This window comes from Oryctolagus cuniculus, chromosome 9 (genome assembly GCF_051225735.1).
Source record: "Oryctolagus cuniculus isolate XC-2025 breed Fujian yellow rabbit chromosome 9, ASM5122573v1, whole genome shotgun sequence".
NCBI classification, from domain to species: domain Eukaryota; kingdom Metazoa; phylum Chordata; class Mammalia; order Lagomorpha; family Leporidae; genus Oryctolagus; species Oryctolagus cuniculus.
The window spans coordinates 68,025,882-68,048,458 of NC_142875.1; the positions used below are offsets into that span (position 1 = coordinate 68,025,882).

At 41.1% G+C, this 22,577-nt stretch overlaps 1 protein-coding gene across 1 annotated transcript in view; it reads right to left on the reverse strand.

Annotated features, from left to right (window-relative positions):
- LOC108175444 (phosphatidylinositol 3,4,5-trisphosphate 3-phosphatase TPTE2) overlaps window positions 1-22,577 on the reverse strand; it is a 113,308-nt gene that overhangs the window by 72,373 nt on the left and 18,358 nt on the right. The window contains exons 4-5 of the mRNA XM_089303303.1: window positions 8,035-8,091; window positions 5,402-5,452 (exon numbers count right to left, since the gene is read on the reverse strand). Coding sequence (XP_089159429.1) covers window positions 5,402-5,452; window positions 8,035-8,091 — 108 coding nt within the window. The remainder of the gene's footprint in view (window positions 1-5,401; window positions 5,453-8,034; window positions 8,092-22,577) is intronic.

Genomic DNA, 22,577 nt, shown 5'->3' on the forward strand with positions numbered 1-22,577 from the left:
AATGATAACATCATGCTACAGTGCCCAAGTGAAACCAAAGCCAACATTGCCTGCCAAATTGACATACCATGTCAAATCTTGAAAAGTAGATTATCATGAAGGCTAATCAATAAGAGAACGTAGAGACATCTTATCTACCAGATATGCAATTCTCAACGTAGGTTCACAAGTAATATGAAAAAATAAGGTGCCATGATGCCTGAAAAGGAACAGAATACCATTCTTGTATCAGATCTCAAATAAAAAGTGATTGATAAAATGACTGAAGAATTCAGAAGAGGGATTATATGGATTATCAAAGAGATACAAGTGAACACAGACAAATAGTTAAATAAAATCAGAAAATAATGCATGATATCAATGAGACATTCAGGAAGGAGTAAGACATCTTGAAGAAGAACCAAACAAATCTTGGAAACAAACTCAACAGATCAAGCGAAAAATAAAGTTGAAAACCTCAACAACAGACTTGATCAAATGGAAGAAAGAACATCTGAATTTGAATAAAAATCATTTGGAATATCACCTCAGCCAGATCAAAGAAAAGAAAAATGTAGAGAAAGAAAATGAAGACAGCCTTGAGACATTTGCGAAACCATCAAACAAATAAATATCCAAATTCTGGGAATTCCAGAGAGAGGAGAGAGGATTAATGGACTAGAAAATCTACTCATTGAGATAATGGCTGAAAACTTTCCAGGTTCCTTTTTTTTTTTAATTTATTTGACAGATAGAGTTAGACAGTGAGAGAGAGAGAGAGAGAGAGAGATCTTCCTTCTGTTAGTTCACCCCTCAAATGGCCACTACAGCCAGAGCTGTGCCAATCTGAAGGCAGGAGCCAGGTGCTTCCTCCTGGTCTCCCATGTGGGTGCAGGGGCCTAAGTGCTTGGGCCATCCTCCACTGCCTTTCCGGGCCACAGCAGAGAGCTGGACCAAAAGAGGAGCAACTGGGACTAGAACCTGGCACCCATACAGGATGCAGGCACCGCAGGAGAAGGATCAACACAGTGAGCCATGTCGCTGGCCCCTCCAGGTTCCTTTTTTAATTTGGAGAAAGATAATGAACATCCAAGAATAGAAGGCCCACAGAACCTCAAATAAAATAACCAGAAATGATCTTCACCATGACATACGACTGTCAAACTCTCAAAAGTACAACACAAGGCTGGCGCCACAGCTCAATATGCTAATCCTCCACCTGCGGCACTGGCACCCCGGGTTCTAGTCCCAGTCAGGAGCGGGATTCTGTCCCGTCCAGTCCTGCTCTCTGCTGTGGCCTGGGAGTGCAATAGAGGATGTCCCAAAATGTTGGGCCCTGCACCTTCTTGGGAGACCAGGAGAAGCACCTTGCTCCTGGCTTCAGATCAGCGTGGTACGCCGGCCGCAACGGCCATTGGGGGGTGAACCAAAGGAAAAGGAAGACCTTTCTCTCTGTCTCTCTCTCTCTCTCACTGTCCACTCTACCTGTCAAAAAAAAAAGTACAACACAAGAAATATTAATATCTGCAAGAGAAAATTATCAAGTGACCTTTGATAGAAACCCCATTAGAATAGTAACCAAGGTTTCAATAGAAACAGTACAGGTAGGAGAAAATAGAATAATATATTCAAAATTCTGAAAAAATGTCTTTCAGAATACTTTAACTAGGTTAGCTATATTTCATAAATGAAGGGAAAGATATTCTAAGACAAACAAATTGAAGAAAGTTATCTATATCAGATCAGCTTTACAAACAATGCTTTAAAAAGTTCTATAGATATAAACAAAGGAATATAACTATCTTTGTGAAAATACACTTTTGCATTAAAATTGCACGTTGTATATTTGTTATGAGTATCTGTTCTGTAGAATAAAATGACTCAAGATTCATGTTCAGTTTTTCTGCAAAGTGACAGCCTCCTACCTATCAGTTTACTTCACCTGTGCCTGCAACAGCCAGAACTAGCCTGTGCCAAAGCTTGGAACCAGGAACTCAATCTGGTCTTCCAGATCCTTGGCAAGGATCCAACTACCTGACTTCCTTCTAGCATGCACATTAGTAGGAAGCTGGCATCAAGGATGGGGCCAGCACTAAAACACGGACACTCTGACATGGGAAGTTGGATCTCAAATGACATAGTACCCACTGTGTCAAATGCCCAACTCTCCAAGACCCCTTTTTTCTCCATTTTATTTGAAGGCAAAAAGAGAGACTGAGAAACAAACAGAAGGATCTTCTCTTGGTTGGTTCACTCTCCAGATGCCTGCAACACACACAAGAGGTGCCAGGCTGAAGCCAGTAACTTGAACTCAGTCTAGGTCTCCACTTGGACAACAAGAAAGAAGCACTTCAGCCATTACTTGCTACCTCCAAGGGTGTGTATTAGCAGGAAGCTGAAGTGAAAGTGAGGAGCCAGGAGGCAAACTAGGCACTCTGTTAAGGGATGTGAGTGTCCCAAGTGGTGACAATCAATCACTGCACTGAAATCTGATCCTTTCCTGTGAAATTTTTGAAGTCTGCATGTGTTAGTGTCTAACATATTTTATTAACAGGCTCCACATAGTTTATTGATGTCAGTTCATTCAGGTGTAAGCTAGGGATTATAAAATATATAGTCAGGGGCCAGCATTGTGGCACAGTGGGTAAAGCCAACACCTCTGACGCTGGCATGCCATATGGATGCTAATTTGTGTCCTAAGTGCTTGCTAATGGCCTGGGAAAAGTGGCAGAAGATGCTGGTTTCCTCCCCAAATGGACAAAATAGCTGGGGCTAGTAAGGCTGAAACCAAGAGCCAGTAACTCCATGTTGGTCTCCCACATGGGTGCCCGGGGCATTAGTAGGAAGCTGGATAGGAAGTGGAGCAGCTGGGACTTGAATTGCCACTCCGATATGGGATGCGACATTACAAGTGGCAGCATATCCTGCTGCCCCAAACACTGTTCCTCTTCATTAAACTTTTTTTTTCCTCAAACTTTTTGAAGTATATTTTTCCATTAATTTATAACTTACATTTCAATGATGGTTTTTCATAGATCTCTGATGTCAATTCATTCAAGGGTGAGTAAAGGATTAAAGAATAGAATGTAGGCATAAATCATGTGATTATGCCTTACTTTTGGTCAGGTGATCACATTATTCTAAAACTTGATGCTTTAATATGCATCTCTATGTTACTCATTTGAAACTGGCTTTTTTACAGAAAGCTTTTATTTAATAAATATACATTTTGTAAGTACAACTTTTGGATTATAGCTGCTCTTCCCCCCATAGCTGCATGAATCTGGCTTTTAAAAATTAGGGATGAGTTTATATGGTGGTAATGATTTCCTTAGGCTGGTCCAGTTTTATGTTCTGAATATCTTAATATTGATGTGTAAAAGGCTTTTGTGGTAGAATTTATTTCAAATTCAACTTCACTTTATGATTATACATCACTCTTACTTCATCAAATGCTGTGCATCCTAAGTACACCTATTACCTCCTTACTTTCATTCCAAATGGCCGTCATTCCTGCCCCTCAGAGAAGGTTAAGTAAATTTATGTGTGAGTGGCTCTATTAGTGTGATGGTGAGTTTGTTTTCAGGCACCAACCTCATTTGGTGGCAGAGACCTGGAGGATGAGGAACACACCCAGGTTCCATTAGCTCCATTCTTCTCTGCTACAGGCTCCTCTTCTTTCTATCCACTGGCACCTCTTCCTGGCTCCAAATAAGACTCTTTCTTTTCATCCGCCAGTACAATAAAGTCTAACCACAGGCGTTTTTGAAAGTTTCCTTACAACTTTGTCTAGGGGTTACTCAATGTGAATATTACCAGGAGGAAGAAGTATTCCTCTTATGACATGCTCGTCTGTTATCCAAATCTGTGCAAAACATGGGAAAAGTATCTACATATGCCATGGTGAGAACATTAAAAGTGTCAATGACTCTCTTGCCATGCTCCACTCAAGAAGTTTGCCTCACTTCTCTCTTCTCCTTCTTCTGGTATATTTGCTTTTGTGAGTGTCCATATATGTATCCTCTATATATGTGTACATATCATTAGCATATATCTATATTTATCTGGCAATGCATATTTGTCCATATATCATAGTTGATTTATTTATGCCATACTATCTCTGGGAGCTAGATCCCAGGCACCAGATGTAAAATCATACTGGCTATTGAAAATTTAAATACAAACACAAAATGTAACTCAAAATTACTTTTTGAGCAAACAGTTAAAAATTATGCTACAACCTATGAACTATTGATATGTAAATGCACTTGTGTATATCATTCACTTGAACTTGTTGACCCTTTTTAATGAAAATGAGACTTTATATGTTGGTAATGAATGCCACAGGTCTGTGAAAATAGAAATGTTTCCATAATGAAGTAACTTATTTGAACCCCAAGGTATATAAGCCTTCTAAAGTCGCATTTATTTCAGATTTTCTGTAGGTTACAGGAAACAACCCTCTTACCCTGTCTAATGTCCTGATTCTCAAGTTCTTTCATCATCTCCTTATTTCACCCATCATTGTCTTCTGTCCATGAGATAGGGTTGAATGGCTGCAGCCTTGAGCAGGGTTTGGGGAGGCAGCCTCACATGGCAGAGCATGGACAGTGAGGCACACATCCAGGTTCCAGTAGATCAGATCATTTCTAGGAGGGCCCCACTGCTGCTTTCTGCTATTTTCTCATCTTCGCTCCAAATAGGATTCTTTTCTTCACTGGACTATTCAAGTGGAGACACTTTACATTTTCTTAGGTTGACTGTCTACTACTAATTAAGAGTGAGAAACCTACTGACTGGAAGAGGTATGCTTTCCATAACCTGTGTATCTTATGTATAATTTGATCTCAGGAAAATAAAAAGTTCTCCACAGATCCACAGTGAGAAGATTTAGAAAGTATCAGGACAACCTGTATTCCTAAGGATATTCCTGAGAGTAAATTCTACTAACCCCAGCCTTATTCCTTCACTGTACTATGCTTCAGCAGGTGATGACAGAAATATCTATGTGTGATTACGTATATATATATATATATATATATATATATATATATTGTGTATATGTATATCTATTGAAGTTTATTTGAACTTCAGGGGCTGTATCTTGGTGTAGCAGGTTAAAACCCTGGTCTGCAGTGCTGGACATCCCACATAGGTGCTGGGTGAAGTCTTGGCTGCTCCACTTCCAATCCAGCTCTCTGCTGGTGCACCTTAAGAAGGCAGCAGAGAACCCCTGAACTCATGTGGGATACCTGGAGGAAGCTTCTGGCACCTTAGTTCAGACTGGCCCAGTTCCAGTCACTGCAGCCATTTGGAAAGTTGGACCAGTAGAAAAAGACTTCTCTCTCTCTCTGTCTCCACCTCTTTGTAACTCTGTCTTTCAAATGAATGAAAATAAATCTTTAAAAAAATTTGAACTTACCATTCATTAGGGTCTTCCACAGTGACAGAGTCCAGTTTGCCCTGATTTGGGCTAAGAGATTATAAAGCAAAAGAACACAGTCAGAAAGGATGCTGATTTCAAGCTAAGTTTTTAGATGAAATCAGTACAGTTATTCTAGGTACAAATGGATTTTTACTCATACGTTTGAAGGTCCTTCCAAAAGTTTGTGGAAATGAAATGAAAAGGTAAGTTACTTTAGTGCAAAATAATATATTTTTATTTATTAATGATGTTGATTCATTCATGTGTGACCTAGTAGATTATAAACTTACTTTTTGGGCCAGAGAGTTATAGGTACTGAAAAACTAGGTGGTCTTTAGTCACTACTTAAACCCAGTGTTGATGTTATTAAGAACAAGACTTCATATTTCAGGTATAAAACTCTTAGCTGTATGCACTTAGACTTGCTCTAGATATAACTAAAACTACTATTAACTTAGTCCCAGTGAGTGACAGCCCATTGTGGTCGCATTTACTTCAACTTAACTTTAATTTGTAGGGACACATCACTCTCACCTCACCTAAATTCTGGGTACTCAAGTCTCACCTTCACCTCCTTACTTTCACCCATGTTTGTGGTTCTTGTCCATGAGATATGGTCAGGTAGCTGCAGATCTGAGTCAGAGGATCATTCATCCAATAGTGGGTCTGGCATGGGTTATGGGTATGGTGAGGATTTGGGACATTTCTAGGGTTTATCAGTTCTGTGCTAAGGACTCTTCTTCTCCGTGCTCAATTTTACCTTTTCCTTATTGAAATTGGATTTCTCCTCAATGGCTTTATGTTATAGAATGAATATTGTCCCCTAAATTTGATTGTTTGTATCCTAAGCCTTGTAACTCACAACGTGAGCTGATGTGCTAATAGGCTCACTGGAAACTAAGCAGCTAAGACGAGGTTCTATTGGCATAGAGTGAGCTCCTAATCCAATATGACTGGTGTCCTTATAAAAAGAAAAAAATGTGAATTCAGGCACACATAGAAAGCCTGCCATATACAGATGTGAGCAGAGACCTGGGTAAGGAATCTAAGTACCAAAGAATACCATAGATGGCCAGCAACCAGCAATAGCTAGGAGAGAGGCATAGAACAGATTCATTGTTACTGACCTCAAAAGAAGGCAACCCGCACAAATTCATTTTCTAGTTTTAACCCCTAGATCTGTTACATAATAAATTCGTTTAAGACACTCAGTTTGTCATATGGTGTTACAGTAGCTCTAGCAAATGAATAGTCTACTAGAGTTGCAAGCACAAGTGACCTGATAGTTTTCCAAGAATGTTGGCTACTAGTCATCAAGATGGGAGGAAGTCTGTTTCTTCTGACCTGTTCCTCTTTTATAGAACTTGATGTCAAAAAGAAAAAATGTTACATACAAAAGCTGGCACTGCCAATACTTTAGAAAGAGTTTTGAAGGAAATTGACATTTAATATGTGTTTAGACATATATGTATATATCTGTATACAAGTAGTATCTGACCTTTCATTTTTTACTCCACCAAAAGTGGATACTGCTTCATTTAGAGCAGGGCTAAGGATTAAATTGCACATAATCAAACACCACATGAATTCATGAACTTCATTTTTTATTCAAATTAGCTATAATTGACCAACAACTTTAATTTGGTTAAACCTAAAAAATTCACAATTATTTAATTGGAAACAGTTATCTCTTTTTTGTGCAAAGAAAAGAGTTTTATATGGTGGAAACTAAATTCTTAGGCCTATAAAATAAACCTTAATACATTAAGACTTTAAAAATTTTATTAACTGTAATAATTTCATTATTTATGGGTATAGTAATATTAAAACAAATGTATATAGCATACACTGACCAAATCAGGATAATTAGCATTTTCATCTCATTATTCTTCCGTTATATTTGGAGATGTTGAGATTCTCTCTTCCAGTTCTTTGTAAAATATGTAATAGGCTATTGTAAACTATTGTCACCCCACTGTGCTGTGGAACTCTAGGACTTTCTCCTTCTAACTTTCTTTTGATACCCGTTGTGCAGCCACTCTCTGTAACTGCCTCCTAGACCTCTTCAAGTTCTAAGTACCTATACCTCTTGTCCCATCTGATTTCCTGCTTTATCAGCCTCCCTCTCACCATCTCCTTGATTAAACCCATCATGGTTGCCTTTCCTGCTCCATAGATAGGGTTGACTCACTGCAGGCTAGAAGCAAGAGTTCCACCCAGTGTGATGGTGGGTTTTGGGCTGAGTGGATTAGCCTCACGTGGTGGCAGTGCCCTGGAGCATGAGGGATTAATCCTGGGAAGATTAGCTCCTTTCTTTGCACTGAGGCCTCCTGTGCTCCCTGCCTACATCTACCAAGTGTTTGCTTCCAAAATGGGTTCTCTTCTCCCTTGTGTCACTGTGTATCTCACACAGGTATTTTGATAGTTGCCTGGGTTCTGAATTGTGATATCTAAAGTTCAGAATCACACCATGAGTACATATTGTTTGACCTGGTCAACTCTTTTATCTAGGTAGAAAACACAAACAGGTTACATACAGACTCTGACAGGCTGTAAATTAACTGTGTGTTGTGTGTTGTCATAACAACTCCAAAATGGTTTCCCATGCAGATAACAGAAAACAAACTCACCTATTATTGACATTCTGGCTAGGGACCACCAAAATGTCTGTCAATGGATTATCATCCCTGTGAAAAGAAAAAATATCACAAAGATTACTATCAGATGATTTGGGAGAAATGATGTTCTTTCCTGACAGGAGTTTCAGGGAACAAAGAATAAGTCATACATGCGAAAGCCTAGGGACACATGATGGGAACGAAAGCTACAGTTTAGGATCATGGCAGTGAGACCTGTAAGCCTGCCTCCAAATATGCTTGTGTGTGTATGTGAGGGTGTGTGTGTCCATATGTGCTTGTGTATGTGTGTGTGTGTCCTTGTGAATGTAATTATTTACTAGAAATAGGAGAAAGCAAGTGGAAGCACCAATGTGATGATGAAGCATTCTTCCTTATGTTCTATTCTCTGTCTTGTTCTGGTCAATGTCATATAAATTTGGGAAATGAGAGGGATATGACACTGTAGGGATAGGGAAATCCATATGGATATTAAGTTCACATAAGGTTACAAATAAAGTGGTGGGGGAAATGCTGGAACAATTACAGTTTGAATTTCAAAAATTAGTCCCTGGTGGCTATTTGGTTAGCCTGAAACCAGTAACATAGGTCAACATCTACCTAAACTATAAGATTTTATAAACTGAAAACAGAGCATGAGATCAGAATTGTCGCTCCCCCTCTTCGCGGAGGAACGACACAGGACCCTGCGCTGTTCTTTCGTCTGCTCGGCCCTCCCCGGGTTTGCTGCTGGTTCTTCCCGGGTTGGCTACTATCCCTTCCACCTCCGTGGAAGGGCAGTTCCCCCTGGCCACATTCCCCACTTCCGCAGGGGAGCGGCACACCGCCGGCCGGCTCTTCTCGGGGGCTGCACGGGTTCCCTTAGATGTTCCCCATAGATGTTCCTGGTACATGCCGTCTCTCTCCTCCTTTATAGTCCTCCTCCGCCAATCCCAACTCGGCTGCCCACACGCCGAGTACGCTGCTCTCCAATCAGGAGCAAGTCCTACAGTTTATTGGTTGAACTGGAGGCAGCTGTGCGGAAGCTGTTTACTTCTCTCCCAGCGCCATATTGTGGGAGAGCAGATGCATAGAATAAGTCTTAATTCCAGTAACTCAGTCTAGTCCAGTTTGCTCCCCACAAGAATGATTATTTTTATTGCACTTTTTTTTCTAGTACACCTTATTTTTTAGAGGAAATTTGTTTGTGGAAAAATTAAAGTACTAAAAGTTCTTATATACGATTTTACTCATTCCATCTCAGACAGTTTCTTCTATTCCTAACACTTTATGTATTCTTATGATTCACTTGCTACAACTAATATTAATCTATTAACTAAAACCCATACTTGTGGTTCATTCATTGTTTTCCACAGTTCAATGGATTTTGCTAAATGCATCATGTCATTGTCCATCATTACAGCCTCATACAGAATAAATCTCCCTGCCCTAAAGAGTCCCTGACTCCTACCGATTCATTTGTTTAATCATCCACCAATGCCTGGCAACCACTGATGATTTTTCCTGTCTCTATACCTTTCTAGACTGTCATATAGTTAGAATCATATAGTAAGTAGCCTTTTCATATTGGCCTCTTTAATTTAGCCACATGCATTCATAGTGTTGACATGCTTTTTGATGGCTACACAGTTCATTTATTTTTAGTGCTGATAAATGTGCCATTCTATGTACATACTGGTTTGTGTATACACTCCTCCTGAAGCCAGGAGCCAGGTGCTTCATCTAGGTCCTTCACATGGATGCAGGGGCCCAAGTACTTGGACCATCTGCTGCTTTCACAGGCACATTAGCAAGAATGCTGGATCAGAAGAGGGGCAGCTGGGACTTGAACTGGCACCCATACGCAATGCTAGTGCTGCAGGTGGTGGACTTAACCCACTGTGCAGCAGCACCAGCCTCAGCACATTTCTCTTATAAATATTTTGCATCTCTAAAAGGTGACCAGAATATGCTGTGGTTCCTGACTTATTTGAACACAAACCTCTTTCTGACAAAAATGTAAGAAACACATTACAGAAACTGTCGCTCCCCCATTCGCGGAGGAACGACACCAGACCCTGCGCTGTTCTTTCGTCTGCTCGGCCCTTCCCAGGTTTGCTGCTGGTCCTTCCCGGGTTGGCTGCAGACCCCTCCACCTCCGTGGAGGGGCGGCTCCCCCTGCCACTTTCCCCCGCTTCCGCGGAGGAGCGGCACACTGCTGGCCGGCTCTCTTGGGGGCTGCACAGGTGTTCCTTCAGATGTTCCCGGTGCATGTTGTCTCTCTCCTCCTTTATAGTCCTCTTCCACCAATCCCAACTCTGCTGCCCACACGCCAAGCACGCTGCTCTCCTCCAGTCAGGAGCAGGATCAGCTCCTGCAGCTTATCAGTCAAATTGGTGAGAGGCAGCTGTGTAGAAGTTTACTCCTCCCCAGCGCCATATTGTGGGAGAGCAGATGCATAGAATAAGTCTTAATTCCAGTAACTTAGTCTAGTCTCAGTTGCTCCCCACAAGAAACAGCATATTAAATGCTATTTATTTGTCCTTTAGCAAACCAGTTTTTGACTCTGAACAATAGATCAAAACTCTAAGACCAGACAGACATGATTATTATGTTGTTCTTTGACTGTTTAGAAAGAAGGACTATAGTCTGGATTTTCCAATCATTTTTGCCAGGGCTGAGGGTCCATGAAAGGAGTCTTTCAAGTTCTAATCTGGTCTTCTGATGTCCTTGAAGCATGGCTGATAGGACTTTAGAAAAAAATGACTTTTATAAAAAGAAAGATATCAATGGGTATCTGCTATCTCTCAACAGGAATACCAAAGGGATGTGTTGGGGATACAGCAATAAATCACCTTAGGGAAAAAGTTCAGACTACCAAAAGTGGCAATATGAGTTTTTGATGCAGGCAGCCCCATTGAATGATTACCAGGTTTTCCTGATAGGTTCTACTAAGGAAGAGAACTGGTTAATATTCAAGTTACCCCTCAGATCCAGCTGACAGACTAGGACAGCCAATCATTTTTCTTGGGGCACCAATCTACCTGGGCATGAAACATCCATACAATAAATGGGACATATTTCCAATATTCAGGAGGCAAAAACTCTCTTAAACAAATGGCTGCAGATAGAGCCACCTAAAGGACAAGTCTCTGGTATACACTTACAGATCTTGCTCAGATTCTTAAATTGTGCTTATACAAGGCAGAGCAATCTGTATAAACATTCATCTGATCCACAGATTTTACACACTTGATCTTAGCCAAAAGGCCGAGAAGCGATGATCCACAGATTTTAATGTTCATACAGTTTTAGCATTTTCATGCTAAGTTGTAAGCCCCCGTGTCACTAATAAAAACACATTCATGACCTTTACTGTGGTAATTAACAACATTTCAGGTGTTAATCAAGACAAGACAACTGAAGCCCTTGTGGTGGCCTCTATGTGGAATGGTTTCCTGAGTTGGACCTAGCTTATCATTTCGGAATACATCATCCTCTGGTAGGGCAACCAAATTTCCCATAGGAAAAGCACAAAGTGATTGGCACATGCATGTTATCACAGCAAAAAAAAAAAAAAAAACCACCTTAAAAACTAGTGTTTTTAAGGACATTTCAGGCATAGATTAACAAGGTCTTTATTCTGTGAGCTTGACAAATTTCATCTCTATACAGTTTATATTTAGCAAGGAAGAATGTGCAGATTGCCTATCACACTAACTAAAGTTGAAAGTTATGTTTAAGATTCAATATATTTGAATAATATCACTTACGTATTAGTATTTTTCTTTCGAGAGAACCAGCGATACTGACGATTCTTTTTGAATCTCTTCATATCACCATGCGGTTAAATTCAATCCAAAATCTAAGAAAAGTAAAAGCACTTGTGAATTTTATATCCCATGTCTTTAGACACCTTTCATATCCTTCAAATTAGGAAGACTCACATAGAGCTTATTAGGAATGGATCAGCATTTCTAAGGTACTGAATCCATAAACATAGGAAATCTACAGTACCATGTAATTTGATCACTCATGTGGAACACGCATTCTGTATTTGTGCTTGGTATTTTAGTTCCAAAAGAAGAAAAAAATTTTTTTGAATATTCAACAACATGTAAGTTTACCTGCAGTACATTTATTTTTGAAACTTGCTGGTTGTTTTTAAAAGATTTTTTTTAATTTCTTAGAAAGGCAGTTATAGAGAGAAACAGAGAGACAGAGAGAGTGAGACCTTCTATCTGCTGGTTCACTCCCCAAATAGCTGCAATGGCTGGAGCTGGGCTGATCTGAAGCCAGGAGCCAACACCTTCTGGATCACCCACATGGATTCAGGAGCCCAAGCATTTGGGCCATCCTTGGCTGCTTTCTCAGGCCATTAGCAGGGATCTGGATCGGAAGTGGAGCAGCTGGGATTCAAAATACACCCAAATGGGATGCTGGCACTGCAGGCATTGTCTTTACCTGCTATGCCAGAGCAGCAGCTTTACCTGATATGCCACAGAACTGGCCCCAGAATACACACTTTTAAGATCACCCAGTTGCTACACAGAATGCAGAAAGTGAAACAAAATCTATTATATCTCAATGTCTGTATAATCATAGTGACTTATGATATTTCCATCCTGAAATATTCTGCAGAATAAATCAAAGATGTGTGAGAAAAAGAGATGTATCCCTCAACATTACACCCAGTGGCTTTGTGTCGTGTAAGAAAATTGGAAGTCACTGGAAAACAAGACATTTCCGATCACATTGCCAGGGAAAAACAACCAGTGACTACACTTAGGCAGCCAGAATTGTGCCATAAGCCCCTAAACTCTTAGCAAGGAGAGAAAAATAAAAAGTAATAGAAAAATAATTTTTTAAAAAAATAAATAGTCCAATTTGGGCATAAATATCAATTTTGAGTTTTGGACCTATGCCACAGGCACCTGTAACTTTCATACTTCTGAGAGGATATCAACTCATCGGTAAAGGAGGTAGAAATCCCCAAGCTCCCAGTCTACAACCTGGTGATACAGAGATGCGGTAGAGTCACATCTTTAGATGTGAACTAGGGTCAGCCAAGGCAAAGTGGGATTTCTAAGAATCTTCTCTTTCTTACTAAGGCTCAGAAGAGGCTAGAAACAACAGATTACAGTAGGTCTCGGTCTTGGGTACTCCTGCAGATTCCCCTAAAAGGGAGCCAACTTTTTTTAGATCTTGATTCAAGTTTATTTTCCTACTATCTTTCAGAATACCTGTTTCCCTTTTTTCATATTTTCTTGTGTGTGTATATATATATTTTTTTCTGGTATTTAATTTTCCCAAATCCAAGTTTGTTAAGTCAAATCTTTACTCAATTGCTTGCCAGCAACAAGGTCACTACTACTTAACCAATATCGACTTAGTCGTTCACTGGTCCCAGATGGTAAGGGAGATTTGGGAGGTCCCCCAGAGGGTAGAGAATGGTGCTCTTCTCATCACTGGGCTCAAGGCTGTCTTCCCATCTATGAGCCCTGAAGACTGAGCCAGTCCCCACTCTCTTCCCTCCCTTTTCTCCAGCTATACACCTCCATTGTTTTCATGAAAATGAGAAGGTAGGGGATAGAATAGGGGGATCTTGCTCAGAGATCCTTACCACCATGTCCTATGCCTTTGGCTGCGAACATGCCAATGAAGGAACAAAAATTCCATGTCATGGCAACCACAGATTCTGGTGGTCCTGAGATCATTGTGAGGAAAGAATGGAATGAACTTGGTCCCAGACTGCAAAGATTTTTTTAAAGACAAATGCTGTTTGTTTTACAGTTGGGTGATAGAGTATACCAACATCAAATACTCCAGAAGAATAATCTCAAAGCAGAGATTATTCAATCTGTTTTTTTTCTCTTGTATATAATGGAGGGGATTCTTATATACATAGATACTTCAAAAACTAGCTTTATCTTCTTCGTGGTTTGGAAGACTCAATACAGTTAAGATGTCAGTGTTGGGCACCAAAAAATATGTTGTGCCCAGATCATTAGATCCCTGAAGAGACCCCCAGAGAGTCGATCACACCGAACTGCAAAAGCAAGGTTTATTCAGGAGTACAAGCCGCGACAGGGACCCCATCCAACCAACCGGCACAGCAGAGGAAGGAGTGAGGCCCCGGTCTTTGTTTGGGAGAGTTTTTAAAGGAAAAAAAGGGCTACATCAGCAGGAAAAAAGAGTTACATACAGTAGGGATACTTCGGGTACAGGGAGTTACTTTGTTTAGCAATCTCTACTGTGCTGTCCTTGGCCTACCAAACTAGCTGTCCCTGGTAAGCTTTGACATCTCCGGAATGTCTGAATGCCTGCTTTTACAAGGACTCGGGTCTGCTATGGGAAACGGAGGCTGCTTTTTTTATTGTTTTAAAATGGAGTCACTTTGGTTCTTTATCAGTTCTTCCTCAAAAGAGTGTACAAATTCAATGTAATCTCAATCAAAAATTCCATTAGGCTTCAAGAAAATTTTGGTAGAATTGGCAAGTGTTTCTAAAATTCATGTGGAAATACAAAGGAATTAGCATAAACCAAACAACTTTGAAAACAGAACAAAGTTGGAGGGCAAACATGAGTTGATATTGAAAACACGTTTCAAAACAAGTTTCATATAAACAAAACAGTATAGGACAGACTGAAGTAAAAATAAATCAATTAAACAATCAAAAGAATAATAAAGAATCAAAAATCAAGGTATATACCTACACAAATAGCCAACAGAGATGGAAAGAGAAGTCAGCCACACAGAGTAGTGTTTTCAAAAAATAGAGGATTATTGATTGGAAAAATAACTTCAGTATATAAGTCTCATCATACCAAAACCCAGAAAAATAAATGTAAATCTAAAAATCAATCAAATTTCAGGAGAATACTCTATGGCCTGTGTTAAGCAAAGTTTTCTAGACACAACCCCAAAAACACTATCCACAAATTAAAAATTGGCAAATTAGGCTTCATCAAATTTTTAAACTTCTCTCCAAAAGACAGTTAAGAGAATGAGAAAGGATTTCACAGCCTGGAAGAAAATCATTCCAAAGCATATATTTTAAAAGAGACATCCAAGGGACTCCAAGATGGTAGAATGGGAATGGAAATTACTGCTCTAGTCAAGGGCAAGATAGTTAAAAAAAAAAAAAAAAAAAAAAGAGAGAGAGAGAGAGAGAGTGAAATCTCAGGGAACAGTTAAGAAGAAAACTGCAGTGGGAACTCCATATAAGTTAGAAGGATGCTGTAGATCTAAGTAGAGGGTGTGGACATGCAGCATAAATACAGACACAACACAGGACCCCAGCAGCCAAGAGCCTCAGCGACAGCTTTGGAGAGTGAGGTGAGAGCCACAAAGCTTTGAGTAGAGCCTGGCATGAGTCTGGCTTGGAGCCCTGTGAGGGACAGTGTACCTACCATTCTAAATAAAAACAAAGGGGCCTGTTTCTCTCTCCTCCTGGCCACCTTACAATGGCATCCTGTAACTAGCTGAGAGAGGGTAGGTGCCATTTTGACATAGGTAATTGCTGCACCAGCTTGTGTCCATTCAACCAGTAGCCACCTGAGAGGAGACGTCCTGAGTCTGGCTGGGAGAATTGACAAGGGGCTGGGTGCCCATGACTGTGGGAGCCTTGTGTTCAGGGACAGTGAAAAATTGTGGCTGTGTAGGAGGGCACAGGTGTGGCTGGGTCTCTGGGCAGTTGCTGTGGGAAGCTACACACACCCCAGGCTCCCTGATTGCCTTGGGAGGGCCATTGCTGAGAGATCTGTGCTCACATTGAAGATGGCATTGATACTTTGTGTGGTTCTTGTGGCAGCATGGATGAATACTGCCCCACTAGGGATAGCACCCAAGGCATTGCCTTGGAGGAGAGGAGTTCAGTCTGAGACTATACCAGTAGAGCCGATCAAACCCTCACCTATAATAATAAAAAAAGAGGGCTTTTAGCATGTCCAACTTGGTTGTGACCTTGGACATTCCCCTCACCTTGCAACACTGAACAGAGCTCTCTGTTAATACCCTTCATACACCTCTGAAAGAGCAGAGACTTCACTAAGCCATAGAGGCATAGTCCAAAGATAAAACCCATCAAGAGGAAAACAAAACTACAGATATCTCCAAAAATGCTTAAAAATAATTGCAGAAATTCAAGAAACAAACATAGACTACATGACCCTCCCCCAAAGGAACACACACACACACACAATAAAAACACATCAATACCAGAATCTGAAGAGGAAAAGTTTAATGAAATGCCAGTAACTAATTTTAAGAAATTGATTATAGGATTACTTAGAAGTAACCAGAGGCAAATTCAGGAATTACAGTAATCTTTATGTGATATGAATGAAAATTTTCCCATGAAATTAAAGGGGAATCAAAATGAAATTTTATAAATTAAGAATTCAATAGATCAAATAATAAATGTGGAAAACTTTAACCAGACTCGGTGAGGCAGAAGAAATAATATCTGAGTTAGAAGACAAGTCTCTAGGCCGGCGCCGCGGCTCACTAGGCTAATCCTCCGCCTAGCGGCGCCGGCACACCGGGTTCTAGTCCCGGTCGGGGCGCCGGATTCTGTCCCCGTTGCCCCTCTTCCAGGCCAGCCCTCTGCTGTGGCCAGGGAGTGCAGTGGAGGATGGCCCAGGTGCTTGGGCCCTGCACCCCATGGGAGACCAGGAAAAGCACCTGGCTCCTGGCTCCTGCCATCGGATCAGCGCGGTGCGCCGGCCGCAGCGCGCCGGCCGCGGCGGCCATTGGAGGGTGAACCAACGGCAAAGGAAGACCTTTCTCTCTGTCTCTCTCTCTCACTGTCCACTCTGCCTGTCAAAAAAAATAAAAGAAAAAGAAAAAGAAGACAAGTCTCTAGAAATTTTACAGTCAGACCAAAAAAAGAAGAAATCAGAAAAATTAAAACCAGTGTTGGATATTTATGGGATACTATCAAAGGACTCAATGTATGGGTCTTAACAGTTTTAGAAGGTGTGGAAAGAGAGAATGGATTAGAAGACCTTTTTATTGAACAAATTACATACAACTTCCCCAATTTGGAGAATGAAAGGGATGGCCAAGTACAGGAAGCACATAAAACTCTTAATAGATGTGACCAGAAAAGATTTTCACCAGTAAACACTGTAGTCAAACTTTTGAAGTAAAACATAAAGAAAAGATTCTAAAATGTGCATGAGAGAAATGCCAGATTACTTTCATAGGATCTCCAATTAGACTCACAGCTGACTTATCAGAAACCCTACAGTCTAGGAGAGAATGAGACATATACCATGTGGGACATGCCTATTTGGGTACCAGCCAGAAACATCAACCTGCAACTGTCAACCAGAACCAGCTGAACAAGACTGAGAGTCCTCCTTTTTAGCAGGCACACCTGTCCTATCATCTTGCCCTGAGGAACTGCCCATAGCCACATCCACTACTGCTTTATACTCCACTAGCTCTGGTCAGCCACTCAAATGGCCCACAGCCTGCGTGCAGTCATGCCATTCCTGATTACCATTGCTCCTCATTCCTACCCCATCTGAGCAAGCACTCCTGTGGTCTCCCATTTTGAGGGCTGGTTAGTCAAAGACGGGTAAGATCCCCTGGGGGACAACCTAAGATAGGCATAGCCACGTACAGAGACCCCAAGGAAACAGGGTCAACAATGGTATGGCCAAGAATCATGCCGCCCATTGCTCAAAAAATAAACGAATAGGTGGAAATGTGATGGAATGAGGGCCATGCCAAGATGGCCACTAGCAGCAGAGCCTGCCTGGCAACAGGCTGCAGTTGAATGGCTTTGGATACTGCCTGGCAACAGGCTGTGATTGGTTAGGGCATAAACCACCCCTTGATCAGATTGGCTGCCTTGGCTACATAAGCAGCTGCCAACTGAAATAAACGAGTCTGCAGGCTGCTCGCCTCTGGCCTGCTTTGTCCTGACTCCCGGGGTCTGTGTGGTGACTGCATGCCTCTTGCCCCCACTACGCTCCTCCTCTCAGAATGAATCCACAGCAACATATTCTTTCATTAATTTTTCCTGTATTTATAGGATTCTGATCCCACCTTGCTGAATTCTAGTGTCCTCCTTTGAACAATCACCACAAGATGTAGCTATCTACCAGTTCCTTTAGTTGTTTGTAGGGCAGAAGTCAGTGGAGCATCTTGATGCAGTCATCATGGATATGTCTTTTACAGACTCTTTCGTAAAAGATTTATTTTATTTATTTGAAAGACAGAGTTACAGAGAGAGGTAGAGACAAAGAGGTCTTCCATCCACTGATTCACTCCCCAGATGGCCACAATGGCTGGAGCTGCACCAATCTGAAGAAAGGAGCCAGAAGTTTCTTCCAGGTCTCCCACATGGGTGGAGGGGCCCAAGGATCTGGGCCATCTTCTACTGCTTTCCCAGGCCATAGCAGAGAGCTGTATGGGAAGAGGAGCAGCCAGAACTAGAACCAGCGCCCATATGGGATGTCGGTACTTCAGGCCAGGACTTTAACCCAGTGGGCCACAGTGCTGGCCCCTTCTACAGACCTTTGACATGCCCTCCTTTGTGTATACATATGTACATGTATGTAAATACAGACATGCATATTTGAGGCCTTGAAATGGTTAATGGAAAATGGAATTAGAATATAATGTACATTCTTCATGAAATTTTTGAAGTGATCTGTACAAATCTTTTATGTACACACATCAATAGATACACATTTTTACACAAACTTCTGTTCACAGCATGCACACACGCAAACACACACACAGACACACACACAATGTAGACAAAGGCCATGAAAAGAAAGAGAGGTCAGGATATGTAATATTCACTGTGAGGAGTATCCTTAGCAACATAGACTCTATTTGACACTATCTAAACCTTTTCACTATAGGATCTGTAAATAAATTCAAGTATATTTATTAGATCTAATTGAGTAAAAGAGGCATAAATCATGAATGGGATGTTTACTGCTTGGTGTGTTTGTTATTGTTAGTAGCATCCAATTCCTTACAATACTGTCTAAAGTTTTCCATTTATGATCTATACTACAGTGAGCCATAGAAAGAAAGAAATCTATGGGGAGAAAAAAGGAGGAAGTAATGGACAAGCAACAGAGACATTCTTAGCAGAAATGATCAGAGCTAATGGAACCTGGAGGTGTCTCTCATCCTCCAGAACTCCGTCACTATGTGAGGCTGGTCGCCCAAACCCAACCTCCTTTTGGAGGTTTCCCATGACTCAAGCCTGCAGCTGTATGACTGTATGTTATATGAAGGAAAGTGAAATCTGTATGAAGGCAGGAAGGTGATGGAGAGACTTGAGAATTGGAAATCTAGGTGGAGTGGAGTGATGCATGCCTAAAGTAAATTTGAATTCAAAGAAAATGCTGAAAAGTAGAAAAGCCGTTGGGACTGGTGTTGTGGTGCAATGGATGGAGCTGCCAGTTGCAGCACTGGTATCAGACTTACAGTTTGAGCCTCACCTATTCCTATTCCAATACAGCTTCCTCATAATACACCTGCAAAAGAAGTAGATGATAGCCAAATTACTTGAGTTTTTGCCACCCACATGGCAGATCCAGATGAAGTCACTGGCTTCTGGCTTCTGCCTGGAATAGCCCTAGCCATTGCAGGCATTTGGGGAGTGAATGAGTAGCTGGAATATCTCACTGTCTCTCCTCTCTATGACTCTTTCAAATAAACAAAATAATATTTTTTAAAAAAGATTTAAGACCTCAGTCACTCATAGGGACTTAGGTAATAACCAAGAGTTCACATCATCTGGAAGCATTGCTGATTTCACAGGAATTTGCTTCTCCTTAGTGGAAGATAAAGTTTTATTTCCTTTAAAAAAAAAAAGAATTTGTTTCTTCATTTGAAAGGCAGAGGTACAGAGAAGAGGGGCAAGACAGAGAGATTTTCCAGTCACTGGTTCACTACCCAGATGTCCACAACAACTGGGATGGTGCTGGGCTGACCCAGTAAACCAGGACTTCTTCCAGGTCTTCCATGTGGGTACAGGGACCCAAGCACTTGAGCCATCTTCTGCTGCTTTCCCAGATGTATTATCAGAGAGCTGGATTGGAAGTGGAGCAAAAGTCATGAAAGGCATGCCTCTTTCCAGTCAGTATCTTTGTCACTTATAGGTGATAGCCACCAATCCCTCAGGAAACTCAGGTTTCTCATTTGTGGGTCTCTGCTAAAGTGGGCTGAAAAAGGAGAGATTTCTATTTGGAGCAAAGAGGAGGAGGAAGTAGTCAGGGAACCACTATGCCCTCAGCAGAAGTGATCAGGGCTAATGGAACCTGGATTTGTGCCTCACCATCCAGTTCTCTGCCAACATATAAGGCTGGGGACCCCCTCTCAGCATCATTTAGGAGAGAGTCTCTGACTCAGGCCTGTAGCTACTTGACCATATTTCATGGGCAAAAAAAGACAATGATGCATGGAAATAAGGACGTGGTGGAGGGACTTCAGAATATGAAATATAGTTAGGATAAAAGGGATGTTTCCTATAACTTATAGTTAAATTTGACATAAATGTAACCCTAAAATACTTTTACATCTTGGGATTAAATATAGCTTACTTCACTCTGGATAAACTTCCATTTTCATAGACCTGAAATGTTTACAACTGGTATATAAAGCCTTACTATTAATTTTTAAAAAGACCTTCCAAGTTCAAATAAGTGATTTACACAAGTGCATTGACATATCATTCAGAAACTAGAGTAATAATGAAGAGTTTTACATAAATCTTGAGGCACATTTTCTCAGGATTAAGATATTGACTACTGGTGTAGAAAGCCTCATTTTTTAAAATTTATTTGACAGAGCTATAGACAGTGAAAGAGAGAGAGACAAAAAGAAAGGTCTTCCTTCCATTGGTTCACCCCCCAAATGGCTGCTATGGCCAGTGCTGTGCCGATCCGAAGCCAGGAGCCAGGGGCTTTTTCCTGGTCTCCCATGTGGGTGCAGGGTCCCAAGCACTTGGACCATCTTCCACTGCCATCCCAGGCCACAGCAGAGAGCTGGACTTCAAGAGAAGCAACCAGGACTAGAACCCAGCACCCATATGAGATGCCGGCACCACAGGTGGGGAATTAACCAAGTGAACCATGGCACTGACCCAAAAGTCTCATTCTAATTACAATGAAACATTGAGTTCAAACAGTGATACATACATGGAATTTAAAGATCATTCAGTTTATGTCTATAGGCTTTTGACCCAAGAAAAATATAAGATTGAAAAAAATTCTCTCAAAACTAAAATATTGATTACTAACATAGAAAACCTCATTTCTAACAAAAATGGCACAATGAATTCAAACAGTGATATATACATGAATATTTAAAGATCACTCAGTTATGTCTGGAGTACTTTTAGGTTTTTTACCCAAGAAAATTAAGTTCAGAATTACACCTCAAGTTCAACTATATACACTCTTTTTTAAAAAAAAAAAAAAGGTTTATGTATTTGAAAGTCATAGTTACACCCAGAGAGAAGGAAAGACAGAGACAGAAAGAAATAGAGAAAAAGAGAGGCGAGAGAGAGAGAGAGAGAGAGAGAGAGAGAGAGAGGTCTTCCATCCTCTGGTTCACTCCCCAATTGGCTACAATGGCCAGAGCTACACTGATCTGAAGCCGGGAGCCTCCTTTGGGTCTCCTATGTGGGTGCAGGGGCCCAAGGACTTGAGCTATCTTCTACTGCTTTCCCAGGCCATAGCAGAGAGCTGGATTGGAAGTGGAGTAGCTGGGACTGGAACCAGTGTCCATATGGGATGCCAGCATTTTAAGTGGCAGCTTTACCCACTATGCCACAGCGCTGGCTTCTCAAATATATACTCCTAAAATCCCTTACTTCAAACACACGCACACACACACAAATTAATATATATCCATATATCCTTCTGGAAACACACATTTACAAACATACACTACAGAAAAGGTGAACAAGAAAGAGAGAAACAATTGTGAAATTACTCTTAGGTGCCTCCATGGCAATACAGCATATCTTCTGATACTTTCGAAATCTTTTCACGGTAACATCTGTCGGTATCTTTCCAGTTCTTTTAGAAAGAGTTGGTTATAGAGGAGTGTATTATAAGAGGGATGCTTCTTCCTGTTGGTATATTTGTCATTCTTAGTTGCAGCCCACCTCTTGGGAAACTGTCAGATTTCTTGTGATGAGACTCTATTGGAGTGAGTCAAGAGAGGAGAGGTTACTTTTTGAAGTAAGGAGGAGGTAGCAGTGGATAGGCAGCAGAGACCCCAGCATAAAGGAAGAGACATGTGGGAGTTCCTCACCCTGTGAATCTCTGTGACCATGTGAGGCTGGTGCCAAAATCCAAACTCACCATTACACTGGATGGAACCCCAGTCCCAGGCGTGCAGATACTTGATTATACCTCATAGGCAAGAAAAACAACTGTTGATGGAGGAATGTGAGGAGAGGTGATAGAGGGAATAGGGGGCAGGATATTAGATGCAATTAGAGTTGAGCATCTACAAACCCCACTGGTATTTGAAATAATATAAACCAAAAAGGCTGTTATGTGTTTTATCA